This window comes from Mesoplodon densirostris, chromosome 10 (assembly GCF_025265405.1).
Source record: "Mesoplodon densirostris isolate mMesDen1 chromosome 10, mMesDen1 primary haplotype, whole genome shotgun sequence".
In the NCBI taxonomy this organism is placed as follows: domain Eukaryota; kingdom Metazoa; phylum Chordata; class Mammalia; order Artiodactyla; family Ziphiidae; genus Mesoplodon; species Mesoplodon densirostris.
This window is the reverse complement of record NC_082670.1, coordinates 20,434,804-20,459,742: the sequence shown is the minus strand read 5'-3', so window position 1 is coordinate 20,459,742 and position 24,939 is coordinate 20,434,804. Positions and strand designations below refer to the sequence as shown.

General features: G+C 39.3%; 1 protein-coding gene across 1 annotated transcript; it reads left to right on the top strand.

Moving 5' to 3' along the window:
* Window positions 1-9,216: 9,216 nt before the first annotated feature.
* C10H6orf62 (chromosome 10 C6orf62 homolog) lies at window positions 9,217-24,461 on the top strand. Its single transcript, XM_060109112.1, has 5 exons — window positions 9,217-11,592; window positions 13,338-13,514; window positions 14,526-14,648; window positions 18,664-18,798; window positions 23,066-24,461. The coding sequence occupies exons 1-5, from the start codon at window positions 11,464-11,466 to the stop codon at window positions 23,189-23,191; spliced, it is 690 nt and encodes a 229-aa protein (XP_059965095.1). The 5' UTR covers window positions 9,217-11,463; the 3' UTR covers window positions 23,192-24,461.
* Window positions 24,462-24,939: the final 478 nt, after the last annotated feature.

Genomic DNA, 24,939 nt, shown 5'->3' with positions numbered 1-24,939 from the left:
GATTGGACCTCTAGGTCTTTTATATTTTCGCTTTATTTTTGGTCTTTTTCTGTTTTCTAATGTCATATTACCATCTTTCTAGAAAAAATTTCAGTTTGGCAAGCATATTTTTAATTTCCAAGTGGCCGTTCTTGACTTTCTTGTTTTCCAAGTGTCTCTTATTATAGCACCCTGTTTTTTACGTTAGGTGTTCACTGTCTTATAGAATACCTTTGAGAATATTAATTAGAGGTTTGAAAAAATCTTTTTCTGTTACCCAAGTTGGTTCTTGTGAGGTCAACTTTTATTTTTGCTTCTTCTGTTTTTTGGGGTTTTTTTCTTTTCTGTTTTATGTAGCTGATTTCCCTTGTGTGTCCAGTGATGTGAGGGTGCTTTTTTTTAACATTTGAAAAAGAGGAAATAGGCTGATTTTTTTCTAGATTTGTTTCTTCAACTGTTACATATCAGGCTGTTTTCTGCTAGTTAATTTCCCGGAAAAACAGAAGAGATTGACAGAAAATTCTGTGTTCATGAGCAGAGCTTGCTAAACAGGGAGGCTTCTAGTTACAAGGAAAGGCTAGGGAGCCAGAGAGAGGAGGGCTTACCTGGACGGCTACCACTCACCTTAGCATCAGTTCATCAGTATTTAATTAAAGTTATTGCCTGGGGCTTCCCTGGTGGCACAGTGGTTGAGAGTCCGCCTGCCGATGCAGGGGACACGGGTTCGTGCCCCGGTCCGGGAAGATCCCACATGCCGCGGAGCAGCTAGGCCCCTGAGCCATGGCCGCTGAGCCTGCGCATCCAGAGCCTGTGCTCTGCAACGGGAGAGGCCACAACACTGAGAGGCCCGCGTACCGCAAAAAAAAAAAAAAAAAAAAGTTATTGTCTGCTTATTGTCCTGTTCCCATTACTCTTAGCTTTTATGGCTTTATTCATTTAAAAAATTCTTTACTGTCTTTTAAATTGTGTATTGTAAGGGAGGGGAGACAAAAGTTTTTGCTTAGGCTGTTGTTTTGAACCAAATCTTCTATCTTTTAAAAATTATTTCCTGCTCTTTCTAAATGGGCATCTTCCACTATATTTAGGTTGTTACATTTACTGTCTCATGGATATACCAGACTAGTAGCTACCTTCTTGCCCTCAGTTATTGTGTTTCTTTCCCAGATATTTCCTTCTTCTTTTCACCCTCTTCTTCCACCTAAGCCTAATGAAATTTTTTCCCAACTTTTGAAGCTAACTTGAGCACACTTCCTCCATGAATCCCACCTGTTTAATTTAGCTTTCATTGACATCCCTTTCATCTTACTACTATCCAACTCAGTACCTGTCATTCACAATTCAGCTCTTTTAAAAAAATATTTATTTGTTTGGCCGCGCCAGGTCTTAGTTGTGGCACACAGGATCTTCACTGTGGCATGTGGGATCTAGTTCCCTGGACAGGGATCGAACCTGGGCCCCCTGCATTGGGAGCATGGAGTCTTAACCACTGGACCGCCAGGGAAGTCCCCACAATTCAGCTCTTAATTATACAGGCTAGTGTTGCTCATTCTTGTTTCAGATGTTTATTATTATGTTGGTAACTATTAAAAACTCTTTGGGAACAGGTATTTTTTTTTTCTGTCCTTCAAAACACGTAGCATAGTATGCATGCGTAGTAGATATTCAGTAAGTATTTGTAATAACTTCCCTACTATTTGCAAGAAAGGAGGCAGATGACAGCTTTTTTGTTTTTTCTTTCTTTCTGGAAACAGTAGGAGAACTGTCTTTTTTTTTTTTTTGCGGTACGTGGGCCTCTCACCGCTGCGGCCTCTCCCGCCGTGGAGCACAGGCTCCAGACGCGCAGGCCCAGCGGCCATGGCTCACGGGCCCAGCCACTCCACGGCATGTGGGATCCTCCCGGACCGGGGCAAGAACCCGCATCCCCTGCATAGGCAGGTGGACTCTGAACCACTGCGCCACCAGGGAAGCCCAGGAGACCTGTCTTTGAATTGGAAGCTGAACTGGGGACACTCCATTCCGGGCAGAAGAAATGCTTATTCTTCTCCACTAAAGCAAAAAACAAGTTACATAGCATAAATGTTTGCTGAAAGCAACAGAGATAGAATGATCCACCAGAGTTGAATCAGCAGAGGCAAGAGTGGTTTGGAAAAAAACCAAAGTAACAAAATGTGATTTAAAAATACATTTTACAATCTAGAATTCCACAACGTTTCTAGCAGTGTGTTCTCACCACATTGCTAACAGTGTCATTTTCATTTAAAAAGGAAAGAGGTCTAGTGGTGGAACAAGAGCAAGAGGATTAGTTATAAGTGCTGTTCACCAAATATATCAGCTTCACCAACCTTCTGGGCACATGGTAGGTTTGTACTGCCTTGATCCCATGAAGTTAGGGGTAGCCATGCAACTTGCTTTGGCCAAAGAAATGAGTGTGGGAGTGATGTCACTTCCAGGTGGAAGCTTAAAAAGCCAGTGAGGGATTTGCCATATTCCTGTTTTCTGCTTCAGTGGTCATGGAAGCATGTGATGCTCCATAATTCTGAATTCTTAAAAGTCCATAATGAACAGTCTCTCTGAAGACCTGTGATGGAAACATAGTGTGACAGATAAACCTTTGTTGTTTAAAGCCATTGAGTATAAATTACTGCTGTCCAGGGTCAAGCAAACTACAGCCTGCAGGCCAGCTGTTCTGGTAAAATTTTATTGGAACACAGTGATGCACATTTGTTTATGTATTGTCTGTGGCTGCTTTCATGTTACAGCTGAGTTGAATAGTTGCAACAGAGACTGTGTGGCCTTCAAGTCAAAAATATTTACTATTACTCTTTAAGAAAACGTTTGCTGACCTCTGACCTAGTCTGTCTTGCCTGTGACAGAACTGGAGGTCTTTGATAAGTGCCCTTATGCGGCCACTATCTGTTTTGTGCACAACGCAAATGATGTTTATAATAGCCAGCCTCCAAGATAGCCCGGATGATCCCCATCTCTTGGTGTTCACACCCTTGTGCATTTCCTTCTCACACTGAATAAGGGCTGACTTGTATGACCAATGTGGAAGTGATGCAGTGTAGCTTCCAAGCCTATGTCATGAAAGACACTCACCTCCATCTCCCCCTCTCTGAGATCACTCTGGAGGAGGCCAGCTCCCACCATGTTCTGAGGACACTCAAGAAGCCCTATGGAGAAGCCCATGTGGTAAGAAACTGCAGCCTCCTGCCAAGTCATGAGTCAAGCCTTCAGGTGACTGCAGCCTTGGCCAACATCTTGAGTGCAACCTCGTGAGTGACTCTGAGCCCAGATCACCCAGTTAAGCTACTCCTGAATCCTGATCCATGGAAATGATGAGATAGTAAATGTGTTGTTTTAAACCACTAAGTTTTGGCATAACTGGTTATGAAGAAATAATTAATGCAAGGTTCCAATGAAACAGTGTACTGGTACTCTATATGCTTATATATATATTTGTACATTGAACTTTATACACACACATTATTTTATTTTATTACTAGACAAAGAATTTATGCACTTTAATAATTAGAGTATACTTGTGTGAATATAGATAGGTAGAATTATCCTGTGAAGGAAATTATTATACATATATGTTATCTTCCCCATTTGCTTTTCAACACCTTAATCTTTGTGGAAAAAAGGGTGAAATGTGTTCTGGGAAAGAAGGGAAAAAAATTCCCCCAATATTTAAATTTTCCTTCATATGTTAACTGCTCAATTTGCTTTAAGTTCTTTGTAAAAGAATTAGGTAGAATGAATGGAGCAAACTTTTTTTTTTTAATTGGAGTAAAATTGCTTTACAATGTTGTGTTAGTTTCTGCTGTACAATGAAGTGAATCAGCTATATGTATACCTATATCCCCTCCCTCTTGGACCTCCCTCCCACCCCACCCCTGCATCCCAGCCATCTAAGTCGTCACACAGCACCAGGCTGAGCTCCCTGTGCTATACAGCTGATTCCCACTAGCTATCTATTTTACACATGGTAGTGTATTTATGTCAAACCTAATCTCCCAATTCGTCCCACCCTCCCCTTCCATCCATGTCCACATGTCTGTTCTCTACATCTACGTCTCTATTCCTGCCCTACAAATAGGTTCATCTGTACCATTTTTCTAGATCCCACATATATGCGTTAATATACGATATTTGTTCTTCTCTTTCTGGCTTACTTTACTCTGTATGGAAGACTCTAGGTCCATCCCCATCTCTACAAATGACCCAATTTCTTTCCTTTTTATGGCTGAGTAATATTCCATTGTATATATGTACCACTTCTTCTTTATCCATTCATCTATCGTTGGACATTTAGGTTGTTCCCATGTCCTGGCTATTGTAAATAGTGCTGCAATGAACATTGGGGTACATGTGTCCTTTTGAATTATGGTTTTCTCAGGGCAGGGTATATGCCCAGTAGTGGGATTGGAGCAAACTCTTTATAATACTTTATTTCTAATGGTGATCATGTATTTCTAACAAAAGTGTTAGAAGCCAGATTTTTCCAATTGACTGCTATAACCTTCCTATATACATTCAATGGAATAGTTAGTAATAGCATGTGGAATTTGGGGAGTGACAGGGAATCAAGAAAGATCTTTGAAGTGAAGTTAATAGTGAAGAAGCAAAAGTCAGTGGGAGCCAGGGTTCAAGGAAAATGAAATTAGAATGTTTCTGATGGCATTGACTTTTTCTTTTACAAATTGAGGCTAACAGACAAAGATAATGGGTAAAAAATTCCTTCTCAGATAGTATCAGCAGATTCTTCTGGACAGCAGTCTGTACATCTTTAACCCAAAGTATAAACAGGAGGGCGTGAAGTAATATTTTTGGATAATACCTGTAGACATAAAGCATGAGAAGTAGAAAAGAAAAAAGGAAAGTTAGGAGAGATAAAGAAAGGAAGTGGGGAAAGAAGAAGAGGTTAAACAATAAAGAAAAAGCATAGTGCGGTGTAAGTACTCCCTAGCTTATTCCTCTGCTTCTTAACTGTGTTCCAAACTTAGGATAACGCTGGTTACCTGGCCAAATCTTATTTTCCAAGCCTGTAACTTGCTTTAGGCCTTCAGGAAATATTCAACTATCAAGCTGCAAATAAGTACTGACCTCCACAGTTCGGGCCTACATGAAATTAGGGTAGGCCTAGAGGAGAAATTAACTATCTCCTTATGTTCCCCCCACACCCCAGAAAAGGCCCAGAAAACAAATATAATTTTTCCTTTTATATATTTTTTTTGGTTTTTTGGTTTTTTTGTGGTACGCGGGCCTCTCACTGTTGTGGCCTCTCCTGTTGCATAGCACAGGCTCCGGATGTGCAGGCTCAGCGGCCGTGGCTCACAGGCCCAGCCGCTCCGCGGCATGTGGGATCTTCCTGGTGCATCGGCAGGCGGACTCTCAACCACTGCGCCACCAGGGAGGCCCCTTTTTATATCATTTTTGTTTAGTAACCATGTGACTGCTGTGGATGGGAGGGCTGTATGTGCCAGAGTGTGTGCTGTGAATAAACCCTCTTGGACTGTGGAATTTTATTGCCCCATATTATCAGTTACCTTAGATGGTACACCTGTAAGGTTGTAATCTGGAGACCAGGCTCTGGTGCTGCTGCTTTTAGGATCAAACTGGAGACTTTCAGAACTAGTTCTCTAGGCCTGGATTGACTTAAGCATAAACTTGTTCTGTATAGATGTTTGTCATGCTTATTGAACTGTAAGTCATATACATGACCAAAATCAAGGCCCATGTCTGATAAACTTAACAGCATTAATGAAGGGAGACAAAATATTTGAGAATTCCTGAAACAGCTGGTATGCTTACTGGCCGTAATTGTAGTTATAGAGAAAACTGAGCTAGAAGTGTTTTCTTCCTCCAGGGAACATTGCTGCTATTCCTTGGCTCGTGTCACTGAGACCTGACACAGACCCACAGCACACAGTGTCTTAGGATTTGTTCAGCTTGTGACCAGGTGTCTCCAATTCTATTTCATAGGAGCTGAAACTGAAAACTTCATTTTTTATCTCAACATCTGCTCCATCCTGCTTTTTCACGATTATTATAGTAGTGTAAAAAGTTTTCAGTGGTTTCATAGCTAAGACACCAAAAGCACAAGTAACAAAAGAAAAAACAGATAAAATTAACTTGAACCAAATTTAAAACTTTGTGTTGCAAAGACCACCACCAAGAAGGGGAAAACCCACAACCCATAGAATGGGAGCAAATATTTGCAAATCATGTATCTGATAAGGGACTTGTATCTAGAATAAAGAACTCCTGCATCTCAATAATAAAAAGACAAGTAAATCAACTCCAAAAAAAATGGGCAAAATCTCTGAATAGAAATTTCTCCAAAGAAGATAGAATAGCCAAAAGCACATGAAAAGATGTTCAACACCATTAATCATTATGGAAAGGCAAATCAAAACCAATGTCAGATACCCACTTCACACCCACTAGGATGACTATAATCAAAAAGGCAGATAACAACAAGGATGTGGAGAAATTAGAGTCCTTATACACTGCTGACTAAAATGTAAAATGATGCCAACAATTTGTAAATACAGTCTGGCAGTTTCTCAAATGGTTAAAGATAGAGTTAACATTTGCCCCATAATTCCATCCAAGAGAACTGAAAACAGAAGTCTACACAGAAATATTTACACAAATGCTCATAGCAGCATTATTCTTTTTTTTAATTTATTTATTTATTTATTTATTTATGTATATGTGTATGTTTTGGCTGTGTTGGGTCTTCGTTGCTGCACGCGGGCTTTCTCTAGTTGTGGCAAGCGGGGGCTATTCTTTATTTGCTGTGTGCAGGCTTCTCATTGTGGTGGCTTCTCTTGTTACGGAGCACGGGCTCTAGGCACGTGGGCTGCAGTAGTTGTGGCATGTGGGCTCAGGCTCGTGGGCTCTAGAGTGCAGGCTCAGTAGTTGTGGCACACGGGCTTAGTTGCTCCACAGCATGTGGGATCTTCCCAGACCAGGGCTCAAACCCGTGTCCTCTGCACTGGCAGGTGGATTCTTAACCACTGCGCCACCAGGGAAGTCCCAGCAGCATTATTCTTAATAGCCAGAAAGCAGAAACAACCTAAAAGTCCATCAGCTGATGAATGGATCAACAAAATATGGAATAGCCATTCAATGGAATCTTATTCGGCAATAACGAAGAGTTAAGTACTGAAACATGCTGCAACACAGATGAACCTTGAAGACATTAGGCTAAGTAAAGGACCATGCATTGTATGATTCCATTTATATGAAATGTCCAAAAAAGGAAAATCTATAGAGACAGAACATAGATTAGTGGTTGGGCTGGGAGGAGGCAGAAGTGGAGTGACTGCCACCGGGCGTGGGGTTTCTTGTTTGGGTGTTGAAAATGTTCTCAAATTCTGGTGATGGTTGCACAACTCTGTGAATATACTAAAATCCATTGAATTGTACACTTTAGGTAAATTCTGTGGTGTGTGAATTTTATGTCTAATAAAGCTACTTAAAAAAAAAAAACAACTCTTCCAAGGATATGATCTTGGATACAAATTAGGGCCAGATCAAGAAGACATGAACCATTACTATTTTTTTATATCTTTTTTTAAAAACCAATGTCCTAAACTACCTGAAATCCTCAATTTTACCCTTTGAGTTTTCTGCACAGTTATCATTATGTGATTGTGAAAATCAATCAGGGAAGCACTAGGAAAATGCTAGATTTATCTTTCAAGGTTAGCAATAATTTGGAAACCTCAGGAATCTCATCTTTTAGTTGTGAACATTTTATTTTGAAGGGTGGGTTGCAATTATTCTTTTAACTCATGGGTGAAAAATATGTCATTACAGGTAATCTATTTTGATTTTACCAAGTGAAGAGCAGTAATTTGGGGACCCAATAGAGTTCTAAAATTTCATCACAGAGTAGCTTATAAAGGATTATGTAGGCTTTGCTTTTGTTGAGTGTTGGCCTTTGCTGATTACTTATTTATATAACTGAGTTTTTATAGGCACACTGGCACTCTGAAAAGTGGGACTCACTTTGGTGCCAAAGACCTGTGATTTGGATGTGTGGGTCCATCCCACAGTACCCTCTTCATATTTTGAGGAAGACAGAGAACCACCTAAGGGACAGGTCCTAGGTCTAAGGGACAGGTCCTTGGTCTAAGGTCCTGATTGACGGATCGCCATAGAAATTCTGTTCTCCAAACGTATGGACACCAAGGGGGCAAAGCCTTGGGTGGGGTGTGTGTGATGAATTGGTCGATTGGTATTGACATGTATACGCTGATGTGTAGAAAACTGATGACTAATAAGGACCTGCTGTATAAAAAAATAAAATAAAGTTCAAAAACAAACAAAAAAAGAAATTGTGTTCTCAAAGTAGGGTTAAAATGATCCAAGGGGCAGGTTCGTTAGTTTTTCTCCTAAGCCACAGCAGCAAAGCTCCAACGGCGGCGTCTCTCACCTTCTTCGGAGCTTGAGGGCCGCCCTCCCTCCCTGCGCACGTGGCGAGGTGGGGGACAGCGAGCCATGTGCGACCAACGTGAGCCACTTTCTGCTGCACGCTGTTTAAATTCCAGGTATTGGAAATGAATTTTCGGCTGCAAGATACTGCGGGGCAGACCAATCAGTGGCTTAGAAATAAAACCACAACGAACTGAAATGAGAGTCTTCGCCTCCTCTTCCGACACACACTTCCCTTTTCCTCAGTCACTCCGCCTCCTTCACCTTCGCTTACTCTCTGCCCAGCGGCTCCGCCCCGTCCCGCGACCCGGCGGAGTCTAAGAGGCGGACCAGACCACTGAAGAGCGAATCCATCCTGGTGCTTCGTCTGGGAGGGCATAAGGGCGTGGCTTTATGACGACGGAGGGGGAGGGGCGAGGGGCCAACTCTGGAGCCCGGCACCTCCCGACAGAGGGGGCGGAGGGAGAACGGGTTGGCTCTTTCCACGCCCTATGGAAACTCCATACGGGACAAGAGGGGAGTGTCTATTCTCAAACTTCCCTTTGAGGCGGGAATGTTAACTAAGAAGCTTAAGCTCAAAGAGTCACCCTTTTAAAAGCTTGCTCACACCCTCTGCTCCAGCTCTTCTTTCCTCCCACCTTTGACAACCATGTAAACCTTCCCCCCTTCCAGTTTTTTCTCCCTCTTCGCTTCTGCCCGGATGGTGGCGGCCCGGGGGGTGCGCAGCCGCAGAGAGTTCGGGGTGGTGCCGGTGAGGGGCGGGTGACGCAGCGGCCGTCGCTGCCATTTTAAGTTGTTTGTTCTCGCTTCTTTTCTCAAACGCGACTCTGCCCCGGACCCGGGAGGCGCCGAGGTCGCCGCCGCCGCCGCTTCCGCAGCCAACGGTGGGGGGGGGGAACCGAGCTGTGCCACCGCGGAAGCCCACCCTCTGCTTCAGCATCTCCCCCGTCCTGGTCTCCTCGACCTTCTTTCCGAGAGCCGGAACTCGACCCGTGCGGAGAAGAAAGACTCCAGAGCAGATGCTTGAACTGAAATAACTTTATTTTGGGGGGTTTACTTCGCTGACAGCCCCCCCCCCTTAGCGCAGGGCTCCCCTCCCCTTCCTCCCTTCCCCCTCCGCCGCCAGTACAAATCCGACCCCCCTCTTCCTCCTCGTTTCTTCTCCTCCTCTCTTTCTCTCACCGTCGTCGCCGTACCCGCGTCCTTCCAGTCCGCCGCCGCCCGGGGCGCCGAGCCAGACTATGGGTCCCAGGTGGGGGCTGAGCGGCGGCAGCAGCGCGGGCGGCCCGGTCACAGTGCGCACTGCAGCGGGGATGGAGGGGCTCAGTTGGCTGGTGGTTTTCTCTTGACATGGCTCCTGCCCGTGCTGCGAGCAGCGCCCCCGCCGCCGCCTCCTCTTCCGCCGCCGCCACCGCTCCGCCCGCGGGCTGCGGCTAGAGGGCCCGAACCCCGCCCGAGAGTCGGTCAGTGAGTCCCGGTCTCCGCGGGGACAGGGAGGGGACTTCCCCGTCACCCACCCCCGCCCCAGCTGCCTCGAGTCCACCCTCTACCCCTTTGGGAAACCAACTAACGACCCCGCCCTAAGCAATTCAAACTCGGGAAACATGGTCTGTTCAACGTGAGAGCGGAATCCGGGAACTTAATTTTTTTTTCTTGGGGGGGTGGGGTGGGCATACTTTAAAAAATAATTAATATTAACGCAACTATTTTCTTTTCTTCCCACTGATCCTTCCCATTTACCCTCTCCCGCCTCCTCTACCCGGGCGGGGATTGTTTCCACGATGAAATGAGTGAAAACCCGAGTGATCCAGTGTCTCCCGTGGTGCGAGTGAGTCGCTGCCGCTGAAGGCAAAGGGTGGGGGTGGGACCTGGGGGGTGGAAGGCCGGTGGTCCCCGGGCACTGCCTGGGATTTGGGAGAAGAGCCCGCCACCTTTGCCTCAGCAATGCTCACAGGAAGATAAGTCGCACTCCCCACGGTCTTGCACGGGGGCAGATTCATAGGGAAGGCTCCCTTGGGGAATGTAGGACTCATTGCAGGACTTGGGGTGTTGGGATCCCGGGCATTAATCAGGTCTAACCACAGAGCCGGAGTCATTATTGTATCGTATTCTGTACCCCCTTTCCCTGTGCCATCATGATTCTCCTTGGCAGCAGCATTAGCAGCCGCCTGAGGGTGAAAATGTGGGTGATGGGGAAGTTGGTAATGACTCCGCTGTTTTTTCTTATGGCTCCTTTGGGCAACAGCTGCCCGCCCCCGGTATACACTGTAGTTGATTGCAGGGAAACCCTGTACCTCTCCCCTTCCTTCTCTACCGATTTTGCACTTTTCTCTTTGCTCACCACCAAGTGTAATCAATAACACGCACTGACAATACATAGCAATAGTGAAATCTGAAATAACTAAGAATTAATTAGGTACTACAGCCATGGATCTGGCTGGGTAAAATCCAATTGGGTATTTCAGTTTCATTCACCTACCCTGTTTTGGGGGGTTATTTTGGTGGCTTTTTTTTCCCCTTCCCTTTTTTTTATTTGAGATTCAGAAAGCAAGGATCACAGTCCCCCTCCCCATTCCTTTTCATTATCCCTTCTCTGAAAAGAGGGAAAAAAATCCGTATGGATTTTAAGGATTGGACTGATGTCAGCTGTGTTTTATTGCACACCTAAATCCTATTAATAGGTTTTTCAGTCCCCCCCTTTATTTTGGCAGTTAAGCCAAATGTGTTTTCCAAAAAGTTAGTTCAAGTATTTTCTCCTCTTTCTTTCCTTCCTTCCCTTCCTTTTTCCCATCTGACCCCAAACGTTATTGTCCAAACATGACTGGACAGCAGCTTTTGTTTCTTGACCCTGTAATATGACAGTCTGCTAATATTGCCAGAAGGTGCAGTTTTTGGGTTACAGTCGTGATTTTAGCTATTCAATCATATTAGCAGGAAAAAAATGACTTGTTTCTGTTGTACTTGAGTCTTAAGAAAAAGTGCCCATAGTTTAGTGACAATTTCCAAAGGCTTTAGTACCACCTGTATTTCAAAATGGGGGACCCAAACTCCCGGAAGAAACAAGCTCTGAACAGACTACGTGCTCAGCTTAGAAAGAAAAAAGAATCTCTAGCTGACCAGTTTGACTTCAAGATGTATATTGCCTTTGTATTCAAGGAGAAGGTAATTTAAAGTTCTTAATGTGAATTAGCACAAGTGATTTTTGTAAGTGTATATTAGGTTAAAGAGTGGTTGACAAAAGTCTACATTTGTGTGCTTTAACTTTGACCCTTTTGGGTCATTATCTCAATCAAAGGAGTTGCGGTATAACACTGAATGGAAGGCTTGAGTGCTCTTGGTTTGGTATTACTTAATTCTAAAGCTTCTTAGGATCCACTTTTAGTTAACATGGGGTGGGTAGCATTGTAAAACTCATTTATGTTTTACAATGAATTTCGTTTATGTGGAGTTATATAGAGAACTTGATAACTGAATTTAAAGATGGTTTAAAGTATACAGAATGTTTGAAAGTAGTAAATTACAATCAAAATGTTTATATGCTGAAAGCGATCTGGTTCATCAACTCCGTTACCTTTTCTCATGGTACATTTAACGAAATAGAATGCACTTTAATTCTTAGGAGCAATTGATTACTGTAAAGGTTTAATTTGTGTTTAGAAGTGTAGTTGATTAAAATTCAAAATGACCAAAAGTTTAAATTTTTTTTGTCTTGATCAGAATTAATTCCACAGTTAAATAGCAAATAATGAGTTGTGAGTAGTCAAGGAGAACATGTTAAAAGCAGTATTTTTTTGCAACTTAAAATAATGGACAGTTTCTTAGATAATCGATCTCTCTTTGACATGAGGTCAGGTTATGAATATTAAGGAAATACCACTTTGATTTTGTGCTTAAATTATGAGCTAATTTCACATCAGAAACATCGTCTTAGCGTGGTATCCCTTTAATTTTCCCATGTTTTTACCCCACTATTAAAGATAATAGTATTCAATATTTAAGAATGCTTTTAGCTGCTAAAGTATAGCATTTTAAAGTGGTTTCAAAAGTGGTTTGTTTTGAAATGATATCACGGATTTACTTCTTTTTTTTCCTTTTTTTGTTAATTGCAGAATTGATAAGACGAGATTTTAGTTGAAGCCATTATAATGTAGGTTCACTAGAAATAAATACAAGATATAAGTAGTGAGACTAGATCTTTGAATTTAATCTGTGAGATGCCCCAGATTATACCATCTAGCTCTTCTAACACCTATGAAAACCTGCTTTTATTCTTTGAATGGACAGTATCCAGGCAGTTGTCTGAGCAGTTGATAAATTTTATAACCTAAATTGATGATGAGCCCTTGATCTTAACTATGTTTGAAGATTTGGTAGACATTTTTTTCCCCTCCTCTTGAATGTTGACGCTTGTAGTTATGTAATGTCCAGAAGGAGTAATGGAAATTGACCCTTTTAAGGAGTGAAGCAGTTAATTTGCCTGAAGAGCTTTGATTTTAAACTGCTGAGATTTTAATTTGGCTGTATGTAGGACCAGTTAAGTGAATTTACATCAAGAGTAAATCACTGTTTTGTTTTTTTTAACCTTAGGGGTATCTGGTGTTTGTTTCTCACAGCATTTAAGAAATATTGTCTAAAATAAGTACTTGCTATGGTTACCATAATGCTATAAAACCATGCAGTTAAAATATTCTGATAATAGCCTGTTTGTGTATGGTAGAGGAGTAAGGGGGTTGGGGGAAGAACAGAAGGATCCACCTATTTGAAAATCTGTGTTTTCAGTACAAAAATTACATCAGTTAAGAATTTTGCTGAGTTAGAATAAAGGTAACATGACATTGTAATGTGAACTCTGGGTGTTAAGACAGTGTGCTACCTGTGGGTTAATACACCTTTTTTTTTTCTTTTAGAAGAAAAAATCAGCACTCTTTGAAGTGTCTGAGGTTATACCAGTCATGACAAATAATTATGAAGAAAATATCCTGAAAGGTGTGCGAGATTCCAGCTATTCCTTGGAAAGTTCCATAGAGCTTTTACAGAAGGATGTGGTACAGCTCCATGCTCCTCGATACCAGTCTATGAGAAGGGTAAATTCTGTTTTTGTCTTGGTTTTGGTAGGTTTTTGTGAGTTAAAACTTGGGTTTTTCTTCCTCCTAAGAATGGGTAGTTAATTATGGTCATAAATCTCTTTAAAAGTGGAATTTAAATAAAGCATGGATAACTTTCTTGTGTGTCATTATGTTGGTAATTGCGTACATTGTTGCTGTGGTTCATGGTTTATATTACTGTTCATTGGGATTTCCTTTTTCAGGGGAGAACATCGCCCCTTATAAGTAAGGAATTTTGCTAAACTTCTGCAGCTCATTGAAAGAAAGTTAGTCTGGGCAAACTTGAACAAGAGGTCCCCAGGATAAGTGGGCTTGTTGGGGAGGCTGGAGATAACCATATACTGGTCTGGAAGAGGTTAGTTGGCCTCAATAATCAGCATACAACAAAAATAGCATTTCACCTGTGATTAGAAGGTAGTGATTCATATTAGAAGTTCTGATTTTGAAGAGTGGAAATAATGGTACAAGGACTTAAAGAAAAGACAAAAAATTAGAGCTGCTGTTGGAGTTTTCACCATGCACTGAGTTAAGATCTTGATGTGAAAAATATTGGACTGAGTGATTATATGTGGACTCTATAAGATAAAAATTAGAATTAGGTCATGAGCTGTTCAGATTGTATTCAAACCTCTTAAAAGACATAAAACGATACATGGTTGACCCTTGAACAACACAGATTTGCGCCAACTGCCAGGATCCACTTAAAAGCAGATTTTTTCAATAAATACATATACAGTACTACTCAATCCACAGTTGGCTGAATTCACAGATGCGGGACTGTAGATGGATGGGGGGCTGGCTGTAAAGTTGTCTGCTGAGATATCCACTCTGGTCAGTGCCCTTCCTGCCCAGGCTGTTCAAGGGTCAGCTGTATAGTGGATGTTCTGCACTTGTGAAATGTTCCTGTAGTCAAACCCTGTAAGTTGTGACATTGGTTGTTACGGCTTTGTTTCTTTGAAAGTAAAAATCTTTTTTTTTGGCATTTTATAGGATGTAATTGGCTGTACTCAGGAGATGGATTTCATTCTTTGGCCTCGGAATGATATTGAAAAAATTGTCTGTCTCCTGTTCTCTCGGTGGAAAGAATCTGATGAGCCTTTTAGGCCTGTTCAGGTATTTTATTCTAAAATAAGTGTGGTGAACATGTAAACAAGTTGAAAACTCAGAATAGGGTCCAATTTAAGAAATTCTTTGGGAATACGCTCTCTAATAAGTTTTACTTCGTGAGTCCCTCCTCGCCTTTTGACTGTTGTAATGCAAGAATAGAAAGCGTTTGGATTATAGAATCTCTTGAGAATGAGGTGGTTCTAACTATCCAGTGTGTCCTTGAAATTATGGTCAGAGAAAATCTTTTAAGGTAGACATTTGTTTATTTATAGAGGAGCCCATAGATGAACTTCAGAAAATCTCTTCCCCTGCACCACACACTCTCCTAAAATACTTTATTCTTAACCCTGGTTGTCAAAGGAATCTAAGAAATGAATTAAGAAACCCTTTTCTAGGAGTTGATTTGCATATAAAACTTTATAGGAGAAAAGTAAATGTAGTAGTCGTTCTTAATTAACTTTCCTTGACATCTTGCTATGTTTTGACTTGTCATTTGATGTGCTTGACAATTTCTGGTGCTTTATTTCAGGGCATTTACCTGGGTGTTGATTTTAATTTTATTTATAGTGTGTATATATATATATATATATATATATATATATATATATAATATATATGAATGGAGGAAGTACAAGATCCACCAAAGTGTTAATTATGGTTAGTTTTAGGTCAGATATAGCTAACTTTTCCTCTTTTACTTAAATATATGTATGTGTTTCAGTAAATTTCTATATGAGCATACTTATTTAACAATCAGAAAAACAAAGAAATAATTACATTTATTTAAAGACTCAACTTTATATACTAAGCTAAATATTAGAAGGCTTATTTTAAGCTAATTGCTTAGGAATATGAAAATTGTCATTGAAAAAATTGTGCATTTATCCATTACTATGAAGTATCTTTATAGTGCTTTTGGGTGTGATAGGCAAATTGGTATACTCCTCCTGTCCCCATGGTAATGTTGCTACACATTAGCTCCTGTCCCCATGGTAATGTTGCTACACATTAGCTCAAATTATCATTCCTTTTTCTAAGATTCATTTGACGGTAGTAAGTTGTAAAGATAATGCATAGGCTAAATAGAGGTGAACGTATCATATATTTGCGTCTTTGAATAGGTGACATCTGACTAACATGAATGTACTGGAGAATTTAAATTGAATATAAAAGGCAGGAAGACGGGAATGGAAAAGGCATGTTTACATGGTTATCAGGGCATGTCTTACACCTCAACCAGGTGTAACTGCTCTCCAGAAGCACTGCTAGGATTTTTTTTTTTTTAAGTTCAGAATTTCCCATTGGAAAAATTTAGGTCCACTTATCACAGTATATTTTTGAATTTCTAGTACCCTGTCTTTTCCTCTGAGACCTTTTTAAAAAAATCATTGTATGAAAATAGTCTTGTCTCAAGTAACTTTTCTTTAAAATCGTGGCTTTTATATTGAGTGTTGAGTGTGCTAGGCTGTCTCTTAAATATATACATTGAATCTTAGTCCTTACAATAAACTAGGTAGATAGGGACCTCCTTTTGCAAAGAAACTGAGTCAGAGATTAGGTAAATAATCCAAGGTCATGCAGTTAAGTGGCAGTCAAGACATTAAGTCTAGACTGACTATAAAGCTTACGCTCTTAATTCGCTACTCTGTACTGTGGAAAGCTCCGCGAATGATAAAACCTTAACTTACGGACTGAATATAAGCATTAGGATATAGGTAATAGCTTTATAATTTTAGAATTCTACTGCAGTAAATAAGGTAACAATGTAAAAACAAATACACTTCTCTGAAGTAACTTAATATACATAAGTATCCTGAATGAGAAGCTTTAAATAAAAATAACAGTTTTTTCTCTCAAGATAGATGAGAAAAGGAAAAGTAAACTTTAACTCACACACTTTTTTTTTTTTGACTCAAAGCAGTTTAAAATCTGAATACTTCAGTCGTGAGATTTAATAGGAACCAGAGTAAAGATTATTTTAAAATATCCAGTTCTACTGTAGTCATAGTGCTGTGAAATACAGAGAAGTACTAGTAAAGTAGATCTCTTCTTTCCTCTTCATCCCTCATGCTGTTGCTTTAGGTTAGCTCTTCATCACACTATTAAAACATTCATTACTTTTCTTCTGGGAATTATTTCTTACATGGTACCTATGAGAGTTTTCTTTTCAGTGTGGACCATTTCTGCCCAAATCTTTGGATATTCAGATAGGATAGAATTGAAGTGCCATAGAAATACAGGCAAGGCGTTTTCCAGTCTCACTCAAATCTCTTTTCAGTGTGATACTCTACTGGCCTCTTCCATCCACCCTGATATTTGCCATATTGAAACACTTGCTTTCTTGAGCAGTGTCTTGATTTTGACACTTGTGTTTGTGTAGGTTCTGTTTCCTAGAACGGCATTTTCTAAATTACTTACCATTACTATTTTCCCCAAGGAAAATAACTGTCATCTTTCAAGGCCCAATCCAAACTCACTTCCTAATATTGCACTCTTGTCTACTCTGTTAATTATTTCTTCTTTCTTCCCATAGCACTTTAACAGCAAGAACCCATTTTAGGTTTTTTACAAATAACCACATCTTATTCGGGGAAAGATTTGAAGCAGGTTAGGTTTTATATTTCTATGTGCTTTTCCTCTTCAGCAGTATGTGAGTCCCTTAAGGTTGAGATAGTCTTATTCATATTTTTCAGTATCTAATAACATGCTTTTTGTATTCTGAGTTCAATAAATATTTGAATTGTGCAGAGGTACATTTCAGTATTATATTTTACATACAATAGTATTTGCGTTATGGTTTATGAGAAAAACTACTGGGTAGTAAAATCCTAGATAGCAGGAACTGATGTTTTTTCCGTGTTAGTATTTTCTGCTGTCTTTGACATAATAGGAGAATAAAGATTTTTGAACTGAAGGACTAATAATCATTTTTACAGTTCACTATCTAAATATCAGATTAAGGTTTCCAGGTTTCTTGAATTCCCCGTTAGCCTGGTGTTTTCACCTAGCATTTGGCCTCTTCACAGACATTTTTTGGGAGGATTGTGTTAATCTTCCTCATGTTAAAAGATTAAAAGAATATTATGACTGACTTGATAACTGTTCTTCATAACATTAAAAAAAAACTTTTTTTGGGCTTCCCTGGTGGCGCAGTGGTTGAGAGTCCGCCTGCTGATGCAGGGGACACGGGTTCGTGCCCCAGTCCAGGAAGATCCCACATGTCGCTGAGCGGCTGGGCCCGTGAGCCATGGCCGCTGAGCCTGCGCGTCCAGAGCCTGTGCTCCGCAACAGGAGAGGCCACGACAGTGAGAGGCCTGCGTAGCGCAAAAAAAAAAAAAGAAAAAAAATTGAGGGGTTCCTGTATCCTCAGGTGCTCATCCTTGTGAGGATTGGAAGCATATTTCAGGTGTGGGCTTTACATTTCGTTTACTCCTCTTAACTGATGGGTTAGAGCCCTGTTTTAAGTCTAAAAATGTTAAAGGATTTGCACAGGTCGTATAAGTAGTGAGATGTGCAGCTGGGATTGGAATATAAATAGATGTCTTTCCAAGAACCATCTACAGTGTTGCTTATATGTTATAATAGGAAGAAGGGATGTGTCATTGGGCTTAAAATACTAAGGTAGGAGTCTTGAGCTGAGTGGGTTTGAAAATTTGATTTTATGATATTTGGCTTAAAATCATTGAGTATTAGGATTTAGTCAGTTTGGTGTAGTTTTTCTTGAAGGTCAAATTACGAAGTGCTGTCCAGTAGAACTTTCTGTGATGAAGGAAATCTTCTGTATCTCAAGAGACTATTTAGAATGGAGGCCACAAGCCACATGTGACTATTGATCATATTGATATGTGGCTAGTACTACTAAAGAACTGAATTTTAAATTGCATTTAATTAATATAAATTTAAGTAGCCTCTATTGGTTACCATACTGAACAGCACAACTCTATGCATGCGAGTGCAGTTGGTGTTTCAGGTGGTATAACATGTTTGTGGTTACACGTAAACATTTATATTTCTTAATTAGGCCAAATTTGAGTTTCATCACGGTGACTATGAAAAACAGTTTCTGCATGTACTGAGCCGAAAGGACAAGACTGGAATTGTTGTCAACAATCCTAACCAGTCAGTGTTTCTCTTCATTGACAGACAGCACTTGCAGGTAAGCTGTTTTTTACTTTTTTTTTTAAACCACATAAGGGCTCATTTTAAAAGCGTATTGGTTAGCAAACTGTTTTCTATATGTTACTTAATTCTGTTTGCTCCTTCAACATGGCATTAATTTTGAAGTTACTTAAAAACCAAGAAACAGACGTCCTGACCTTAACCTAGAACAATGGTTCCCAAACTTTGCTGCATCTTAGAACTACCTGGGGAGCTTTTAGAAGTCATGATTCCAGTGTGCAATAATCAAAGTCTTTACTTTGAATAAAATCTTCAAGTGATTGATAACACATTATGTTTTGAGAAGCACTGGCCTAGACCTTTTTTTTTTTTTTTTTTTTTTTTTTTTTTTTTTTTTTTTTTTTTTGCTGTACGCGGGCCTCTCACTGCTGTGGCCTCTCCCGTCGCGGAGCACAGGCTCCGGACACACAGGCCCCGCGGCCATGGCTCGCGGGCCCAGCCGCTCCGCGGCACGTGGGATCCTCCGGGATCGGGGCACGAACCCGCGTCCCCTGCATCGGCAGGCGGACTCTCAACCACTGCGCCACCAGGGAGGCCCTGGCCTAGACCTTTTAAATAAATACCTGAAAGGATGAGGCACATCTGTTTTTAAAAGGTCCACATGTGTTTTAAATAAGTACTTCCAATTTAAGTAGCAATCCAGGTATTCCAAATTGATTTTTATTCTGTAAAATGTTGTTTATTCTTACCAATCTAAGCCTAAATATCATCACTTAGAATTTATAGTAGATAATCGATACTTTGTTATTAACCTTTAAAAATGGCATCATTTTAATTTATTTAGCATTCATTCAGCAAATGAGCGCTAAGTGCCAGGCACTGTATGGCAATGAACAAGTTAGAAATTCCTTTTGGGTTGACATTCCATTGTGGGAGACCTAGAAGTAGATAAGTAAAATATATAGTTAGATAGTGATAAGTGCTAAGAGAAAAGAGAATTACATAAACTGTTGGGTGTGAATTCTTAGATGGTGTCACCAGAGAAGGCCTCATTGAGAAGGTGATTTAAATTAAGACTTATTTTAAAAGTACACTATTAATTGCATTGTAGAACATTTTTGTTTTTATTTAAGAGCGATTCTATGCAAGGTACTAGAAAAATACAAAAGGGAATCATACTGCTACCTTCAAGGAGCTAATAGACTACTTGGAAAGATTGTACATTTTCCATCTTGTAAAAAGTTAAGTAATTATGGTGTAGGTACAAATTAAAAAACTGGGAATTAAGAAGAAGATTAATTTCACTGGAAGCATCTGATAAAACTGATAGAAGAACCATACAATTTAGGTGGGGTGTTTTAGGTTTTGGCCTTTTTGTTTGTTTGTTCTCAGTTTCTTCTTTACCTCAGCTCTCCTTTGGTGAATACTTTTTAGTTGACTCTTTTTTCCTTTTTAATTGCCTGTAGTGTACTTTCATTTGAGTTACTTGTTGAGAAAATACTGTATAGCAGGGTATTGACTTATATTGTGAAATCCACAACAGAGATTTTTAGTCATAGAAGATTTAATAATAACATACACTAGTGTAGCAACTTCATTTTCACGTGAATATATATGAGATCAATAATGCTATATAGAAATGACTAGTGAATTGAAGGAGTTTCTTGGCTAAATAAGTTAACAAATCATCTCTTTATGTATCGAGGTCAGGTGTTCTTAATGTTTTATGAAGCAAACAGCTTGAATCCTTTTAATGAAAAGAAAATTATAAGCTCATAAGCTAAATTTGGGTTGTAGGTAGGGTGTGACCAGTAGTCTCAGTTTGTCTGGAATGTCCTGGTTTTAATACTGCAAAGTCCCAAGTCCTAGAAACCCCTCAGTCAGTCCTGGGCAAACTGGGATCACTGGTATCCCCTAGTTGTAGATGAATTTGTTCTTTAGTGCTCTTAGTCCCCTTCTTCCACTCAGGTTCTGTTCTTGATCTTCATAAGCTGGAGATGTGTTGCTGTATTTGCATTATATGGAAGAATCAACCTCCACTAGTTCATGAGGGAATTGATATAATAGTGGTGGCCACCGCCTATAGTATACAGTTGATGCTTGAACAACTCAGGGGTTAAGGGTGCCAACCCCTGTACAGTTTGCATATGACTTTTGACTCATAAACTTAACTAGTCTACTGTTGACTGGAAGCCTTACTAATAAATGTAAATGGTCGATTAACACATATTTTGTATGTTAATGTGTGTTATATATTGTATTCTTAACAATAAAGCTGAACAGAAGATGTTAAGAAAATCATAAGAGAAAATACAGTACTGTACTGTATTTGATACCTAAGTTTATGAATTTTATTTACAAGATGAATTGTCAGTAACTACAATATTGTTTTATATGATACAAAACACTAGGTGTTATATTAGTAACATCTACTAATTATATTAGTAACATTAGACATCAAAAAGGATAATGTGAAAAAGAAATTCATATTTATTTACAGGTATAATGATCCATATATTGATATTGAAGAAGTGCAGTATGGTTGCTTTATGGCAGCCTAGTGTAATCGATACGATTGCTTCTTGGTAGCCTAGCTGTCCACTAACGAATGCTAATGAATGAATCATTATGAAAGTTTTATGGCATACAGTATTATAGTCATATTCATAATACAGTATTAGAAACATTGTAACATTTTTTAAAAAGCCACTTACAGGCTATGTCATTTCTCCAGTTGTGAGAGAGGCATACTGTATGGTAATGTAATCCTTTGAAAGCAAAGCAATAAAACAGGTAGAAAACTAACACATTAATTATATATTAAATGTCACTCACCTTATGCCTATGTAAGGATAGACTAGGGTCTGCAGTTGACCCTTGAATGACACAGGTTAGAGCTGCGCTGGTCCACATAATACATGAAGTTTTTTCAATAAATGCATACTACAGTACTGCATGATCCGCAGTTGGTTGAATTCGTGGTTGGTTGAATCTGCTGATCTGGAACCGTGTATATGGAGGGAAGACTGTAAACTATATGCAGATTTTCAACTGCAGGTAGGGTCGGTGCCCCACCCCCCGTGTTGTTCAAGGGCCATCTGTATATATATTTTATGCATTCATGACACTTAACTTTTTTTGATATTTCTAGACTGTGTGGTTTGTCTATTTTTTCAAATTATCACACATCTCCAAAATTTTTCCAGTATATTTATTGGAAAAAATTTGCATGTAAGTGGACCTGAGCAGCCCAAACCCATGTTTGTTGTTCAAGGGTCAACTGTATTATGTACCAGACTCTATACTAAGAGCTTTATGTGTATGAGCTCATTTAATCCTCACAGCAGTCTTCTGAGGTGTAGATCTTACTACTCCCATTTTATAGCTAAGGAAATCCAGAAATTAAGAAATTTGATAAAAATCATCTAGCAGAGATCTTCTGCCCTTTATATCCTAATATAATATATGATAAAGGCTAGAGCAAAAAAGAATTTTGAATGCACAGTGGCATAGAGGCACATGCCTAGAGTCTGAACAGTCATAGGTTGTTTTAAAAGTTAAAATGAAAAAATATATATGTATAGGTTCATTTACATATGTAGGTAGCTAGTCTGCTTCAGACATTGGCAAAGGCAGTCTTTCGCCTTTTTTTTTTAAGAGGTGCTATAGTGAAAAGATGCAAAACTTTGAAGGCAGTTCTGGGTTCAGATTTCGTCTTCCACTTACTAGCAGTGGTTATTTGTGAAAGCACCTAGCACTTGTTTATCAGATATTAGATGTTAAAATAGTAACTGCTTTTTAAAAATACTTAAGAGTTTGATTTAACTGTTAATACTTTGGCCTTCTAGTCCTTTCCCGCAGGATACACTTAAATCTTTTTTACCTATTTCTAATCTCTCTACCATCTACTCACCACATCTGCTGTCTTTCTGTATACAAATGTGATTGCAAACCTCTATTCAAATCTGTCTCCATGAAATGCTTTTAACCCTAATTTCTTTCAGCAAGTAGTCTGTGTTTGACTTTCCTAACTTTCAATTTTTTATTCTGCATAAACTCTGTAAACATTTAGTTTATAATCATGTTTACTCTGTTTTCTCTATTTTGTATGGCAAGGTTCTGTCCTATTTAGGCTAAGGTCCCTATGGATGGGAACCATAATTTCTTCCCTTACTCTGTATGCTTTGTTACCGTGTCCATAAGTGCTTAATAAATTGTGGGAGATGGACGTCATGTGATAATCAGTCATTTATGTTAAAGTCTTTATTTATTAAGAATATTAAAAAAAATGTTTCCCCTTCCAGACTCCAAAAAACAAAGCTACAATCTTCAAGTTATGCAGCATCTGCCTCTACCTGCCACAGGAGCAGCTTACCCACTGGGCAGTTGGCACCATAGAGGATCACCTCCATCCTTATATGCCAGAATAGAGCGCTGACCAGCAAAATGGAGAAGATCAGAGAGTGCAGCAGCAGTTTTTTTTCTTTTTTTCTTACCACTTTATTCTTTCAGAGTTTAAAGAAAATGGACTCATGCACAGAACACTATGCATTTTGAAACTTGTTCATCCTGGATTTTTTTTTTTTTTATCATTTGTATCTCAGAACTTAAATTAGATGTCTTCTGCACAGACTGTGTGAAAGAAGATGCTTTGCATATTTGCTGCACTGCATCAGCATCTTACTAAAAATGTGAAATGAAAGGACTATTGTACACTGAAATGCTTAAATGTATCTGAAAGCACAAGGTGATACTCATTTTTGATAGTCTTTCCATTTGTGCTGGTTTTTGCCTCTTTGACATCTGTCATCAGTATTTGGAGGGTGAGAAGTGAATGTAACAGGTATAAATAACATTTTAAAAACTTACAGCTTTGCTATAATCACATTGTTCCAGAGCACTGTCAGATTCATTCTAATGACCAGAAGTGGTTGTTTAAAAAAAAGAGAATACAACCATGGGAAAGAAATCTTAAATGGAAAAAGCATCTCATTGTAGGCATTCTTGCCTCATATATTACTGGGCCATGTTTGTTTCCTGGTACTCATAAATATATGTATTTTATTTCCAGATCTCTTTCCCCAAGTTGCTGTTATGAAAGAGCTTCTGCTGAGTGTGGATACAGTTATACACATTAAAGCAGATCTGGAGTCTGAAGTAGCTAAGCAGCTATGAAACTGAGAAATACATTCATAGCTGCAGAAACCATAATAGGTAGAGGACTTTCCTTTTGGTTTTTGTTTTGTTTTTTTGTTTTAAAAAGAGATTTTTATTATAAAGGAAAAAATTCCAGTGAATTGTGCAGAAATACTGGTTTTTACACCATCCTAAAGGAAAACTTAGGGTTTTTTGAAGTAGAAAAGTTACTAAAGTTGGGATTTTAAATTGTGAAAACATACAAAAACACCATTGAGTGTCAAAGTTCTAAAAGGAGAACTCATTTTGTGCAATGAACATAAGGAAAGACTACTGTATAGTTTATTTTGGTTTTTGGTTTTATTTTTCTTTTAAATGAAGAAAAGCTTTGCTTAAGGGTTGCATACTTTTATCGGAGTAAATCTGAATGATCCTACTCCTTTGGAGTAAAACTTAGTGCTTACCAGTTTCCAATTGTATTTAGCTTCTGGTTGGAATTTGAATAAATGAAAACCTAAATAAAATAGGTGAAAGTTCCCTGACTATTCAGGTGAATACACAAAACTCGAAGTGGTAACTTTTCTTCTAAGTCGCTTGGGTACCCGTTATTGATGACCTTAGGAGGGTTTATAAACATGGCTAAACAGTAAACTCAAGAGAAGTTGGGTTTATAATTTCAACAGGTATGGGAATCGATATTTTGTCAGCTTTTAACATCCTGGCCTTATGCCTGGCTTCATGGAAAAGAAAAAAATATTCTTAATTTCAGAATAATTTTTCACATGTTTTCTGATCAATTTAAAATTAGAATCTATTTGAAATTAACACTTTCTCATGGCTGGGTACTGTTCTAAGCTCTTAATCTTAACCTAACAACCTTGAGGGGATCTAGATGCAGAGGTTTGGGAACTTGCCCACACGCATTGTGAGTAGGGGAGGATTTAAAACCTGGCTGTCTGGCTCTGTAGCGTTAAAGTTTTTATTTTAGGATAATTGTAATTGGGAAAGTTATAAGTAATACAGAAAGCTCCTGTATAAACTT